The sequence below is a fragment of the Arachis ipaensis genome, chromosome B03 (assembly GCF_000816755.2).
Source record: "Arachis ipaensis cultivar K30076 chromosome B03, Araip1.1, whole genome shotgun sequence".
Taxonomy (NCBI): Eukaryota; Viridiplantae; Streptophyta; class Magnoliopsida; order Fabales; family Fabaceae; genus Arachis; species Arachis ipaensis.
In genome coordinates this window covers 17,826,610-17,830,439 of record NC_029787.2, presented here as the reverse complement: position 1 = coordinate 17,830,439, position 3,830 = coordinate 17,826,610, and the positions used below count along the sequence as shown (strand labels likewise).

General features: G+C 34.1%; 1 protein-coding gene across 5 annotated transcripts in view; it reads left to right on the top strand.

Annotated features, from left to right (window-relative positions):
- Window positions 506-3,830, top strand: part of LOC107629951 (zinc finger CCCH domain-containing protein 13) — an 8,230-nt gene continuing 4,905 nt past the window's right edge. For 2 of the 5 annotated variants that reach the window (XM_016332918.2, XM_021118314.1), the window contains exons 1-3: window positions 506-678; window positions 847-1,135; window positions 3,101-3,208. In XM_016332918.2, the coding sequence (XP_016188404.1) occupies window positions 1,009-1,135; window positions 3,101-3,208 (235 nt within the window). In that variant the 5' untranslated portion in view covers window positions 506-678; window positions 847-1,008. Of the gene's footprint in view, window positions 679-846; window positions 1,136-2,152; window positions 3,001-3,074; window positions 3,209-3,830 lie in introns of those variants that run through there. The other 3 variants (XM_021118316.1, XM_021118315.1, XM_021118317.1) reach the window with 3 other exon arrangements.

The following is a 3,830-nucleotide window of genomic DNA, read 5'->3' as shown; positions in this document are numbered from 1 at the left end:
ATATTAAAATTATCATTTAAAAAAATATATAAAAGATAAAAATTTCATTTATTAAAAAATTTAAATATTTATTATTACTAATTTTATCATGTGTCTTTAGCTAATCTTTAAAAAAAAATAATTTGGCCCATTTGCGAACGTCAATAACTAATTTATATTTTGGGAAATATTGGCCAAAAAAGGTTAATTTTTTTTAGTTATTAAAAAATTTTTGATGTAACACTCAATTATTGAATTTTATAATATTTTTTAAAATTTTGGGAATAGAATAATATGCTTCGATTTTATGGAAATTTTTTATTTTTTAAATTCTGGGACAGAAAGCTAAGAATATATTATTCTGTCTCCAAAATTTTAAAAACACCGTAAAATTCAATATCTGAATGTTATACCAAAATTTAACGAATATTTTAAAAAATAAACGTCCACAAAGCCCTAACATCGAAAAGCTTTTACAAACTACAAAGTAGCACTGACCAAAAAACAAAAAAGTGGCACAGAATACGATTCGGGTCGGGTCACGCGGGAACTAAACAACCCAACCAACACCAAAAGTCAAGTCTTCTAAAGAAAAAAAAAAAGTAAAAAAACAAAAACGAAAACCATTCTACACTTTCAGTGTCACTCCTTCTCTGTTGTGACTTCACATTCTTCTTTCAGTTTCAAATTTCAACCAAGGTACCACTTTCTTGCCGAGTTTGTCTTTTCATTCTCCTCATCGATTTCTGCTCAACAAGAAAACACCGTTCCCTTTTTCTTAATACAGTTTTTGTTGTTTGCTTCAATTTCTTTTAACGGGTTCTTGTTTTTCTCGTTGATATTATTCGTTTTGTGGCATTTTCACAGCAAGAGGCATTGTGTTTGGGAAATTTGGAATTTAGGGTTACTTGTTCGCGCGGGAACTAAAACACTGATATTGATTGTTGTCATCGCTTCTTTTGGCACAACACAACTCTTTTTCTTTTTGGCTTCTTTTTTCGTGGAGTCTGATTAGAGCTGAAGAGGAAGATGGTTGAACGAAAGCAATTCAAGACAAGGTTATGTGTTCCTTATCAGAGAGGACGCTGCACGCGTCATAATTGCAACTTTGCGCATGGCAATGCTGAGTTGCGAAGGTTCTCTGCCACTTATAATGGTAAAACTTTTCATCTTTGAATTGCTTGTTTATTTTTATTTTTGTGTGGGACACTCTGATAGTATTACTTGAATTTATTCGGGTGAAATTGCCTTTCACATGTTAATAACTGACTGGGTTAGGTTAGGTTCCTTTTGTTTGTCGAGAATAATGTTTTGGTGTAAGTTTCTTGAAGAAGAAAATGTGTAGTTGATTGATTTCAGTTCGTTTTGTTTCTCAGTATTTGTCAAATAATGTATGGTGTAGCTCCTTGGACGAAGGATGAAGCTTCTTTATACTGTGACTCTGTGCTTGTTTTTTATTTGAGTAGAAATTTATCAGACTAGGAAAGTCATGCATGAACAGAAAGGAGATGCAGCACGAGGGTTTTTATGCTCAATGCAGTTAGCTGTTAGGTAGTTTAAAATATTTTAGATATGGGCATATTATTTGAATTTATGCACATAAAAATAAAGTGAACCTGAGCAGTTTGAGTATCTGTGTGCTGGACTGATTCTTATTGAAATTCAATAAAGAAACAATGGGTAAGAGGACCATGATCGCATTGGTTAATCATTAAATGTTGTTTTGTTGCCATTTATCTTGCCTATGCCATAAAAAAAATTGAGAATGTTATTTTTTGAAATGGTCAAATCCATCATTCTTCTTGGTTACTCTATTCTTGATTGTATATTGGCGCAGCCTATAGTTGCTTGTGTATCATCACAACCACTGCTTTTCTTAATTTGTTATCGTTCCAACTTCTTTCTCTTTTTTATTTTCAAATACGTAGTGCGTTTTCAACTAGTTAATTTGCACCTTCACATGAAAGTGGTAATACCAACTTACCCAAATGTCTATAGTCATGCACTTTGCGGAGGCGGTATATCTTCGATCAATCTTTTTCCATACGGCTTCTTTTCACTCTAATGTGGCTATTGGTCCCACTGTTGCTCTCACAGTATTTCCAGTCAAATATTTAATCATAGCCCTATTCGCTGCCTTGTTTTTTGATACACTATTCTTCAATTTGTTTAGCTGGATTCCATATTTCTTAAAGGAGTGAGGATCTCAATACATATCTGACATACTGGACCTGATGTACTTTGATTCTGTGTCAGCATAGCCAGAAGCTTAGATATGCAATAACAAGTAGCATATGAGAATAATGTCAAATTAGTTTGTCAAGGATAGGACATCATCACATTACCTTGTTGAAACTGTTGCATTTCCAGCAGTATGGGCATTTCATTTTAGATGAGTGGTTCTTCAGGATGGATGCTTCTGGTTGAAACTAGTCTTGGCATAGCATTTTCTTGTCAACCATTTTTATGCTTCATTACATGAATATGTGGAACTACTGTGTTTCGTGAAGGATCATGATTATGCTCATGTGGATATGTCTGCTTGCATTATATCTTGATCAGAAGCAAGTTCAGCAAATTTCCCAATTATTTTATGCCCAAATTCTACTGCCAGAATGCATGGAGCTTATGTTGTTCATTTTGACTGATATTTCTGTATTTACTGTGGCTACTTGGGCAATGGCAAAGTGGAACCATTAACAGAAATGATGTCCGGAGAAATCAAGTCTGATAGCATGTGGATTGTTTTTTTGGTTTACTAAGCATCTTGGATATATCTCTGCATTTGAGATTGAAATCATTAAATTCATATGTTACTGCTTATCAAGATGAGGATCTGAACTGTCCTTAACCCATTGTTACCTTGATTACACTCCAAAGCTAAAACTACATACATGGGTTTTACCATATCTGTCATAGTATGAGGGCTGCTAGTTTCTGTTCCCTTTTTGCTCTCATCAGGGAGGCTCTATTACTATTCATTATTATGTTTCTCAGTTTCTCTTATTATTCCAGTTAATGGTAAGTGTGGTCTTGTTATTGTTTTTTGTATTTTTATTTTGTTTGCATCCATTGCTTTTGATTTTGGTCTGTAGCAATGGAATTTCTTGTCTTATTGCAGGTAGGAAAGACTTAGCCAATGACTTGAGGGATACACTAGACAGAAGGTATTTATCACCTCGAAGGCACTCGCCAACTCGAGATGGTAGAGGACACCAGGCCATTCATGGTCAGATGCATCTTCATATCTCTGTTTACTTTCATTGTTTTCTTTACTAATTCTTAATGTAGTTCTGTTCTGGTGTTAGCACTGCAGCTTTAGTAACACTCAATAAATGGTTTTTATTTCCATTTATAAATTTTACCTTTTTCTTACATTGCAAGAATGATCTTTCTAAAATCTCGAAACTAGATCTTAAGCAAGGTATTGTTTGAGGCATGGCTGTCAATTTCAGATGCCTGTTATTTGAAAAACTACAGGTAGTTTCATGCCGTCCTTATGACATATATAAATGTTTAAAAAAAAGTCATGGGCAATAAAACTCATTCATTATCAATAATGAAGTATCATAAACCCTTCCATAGTCTATAACTAAAAAACCCTCAATGGTTAAAACATAAACCAGAAATCGACGGGAGCAGCAGCCACAATAACCTAGAGAGTAGAGGCTAAAAGGAAGAAAAAGTATAGGACATTGAGAGATGGAGATGGAAAATATTAAAATAAAACAGACAGAGAGGGCAAGAGAATCAAAGAGGGAAATAGAAGAAAAAAGGAAGAACCTGATGGTGGTTTGGTGTTGTTCTTGTTTGTCAGATGTGAGCACTGCTTGATGTAGTGCCGCCAGAAG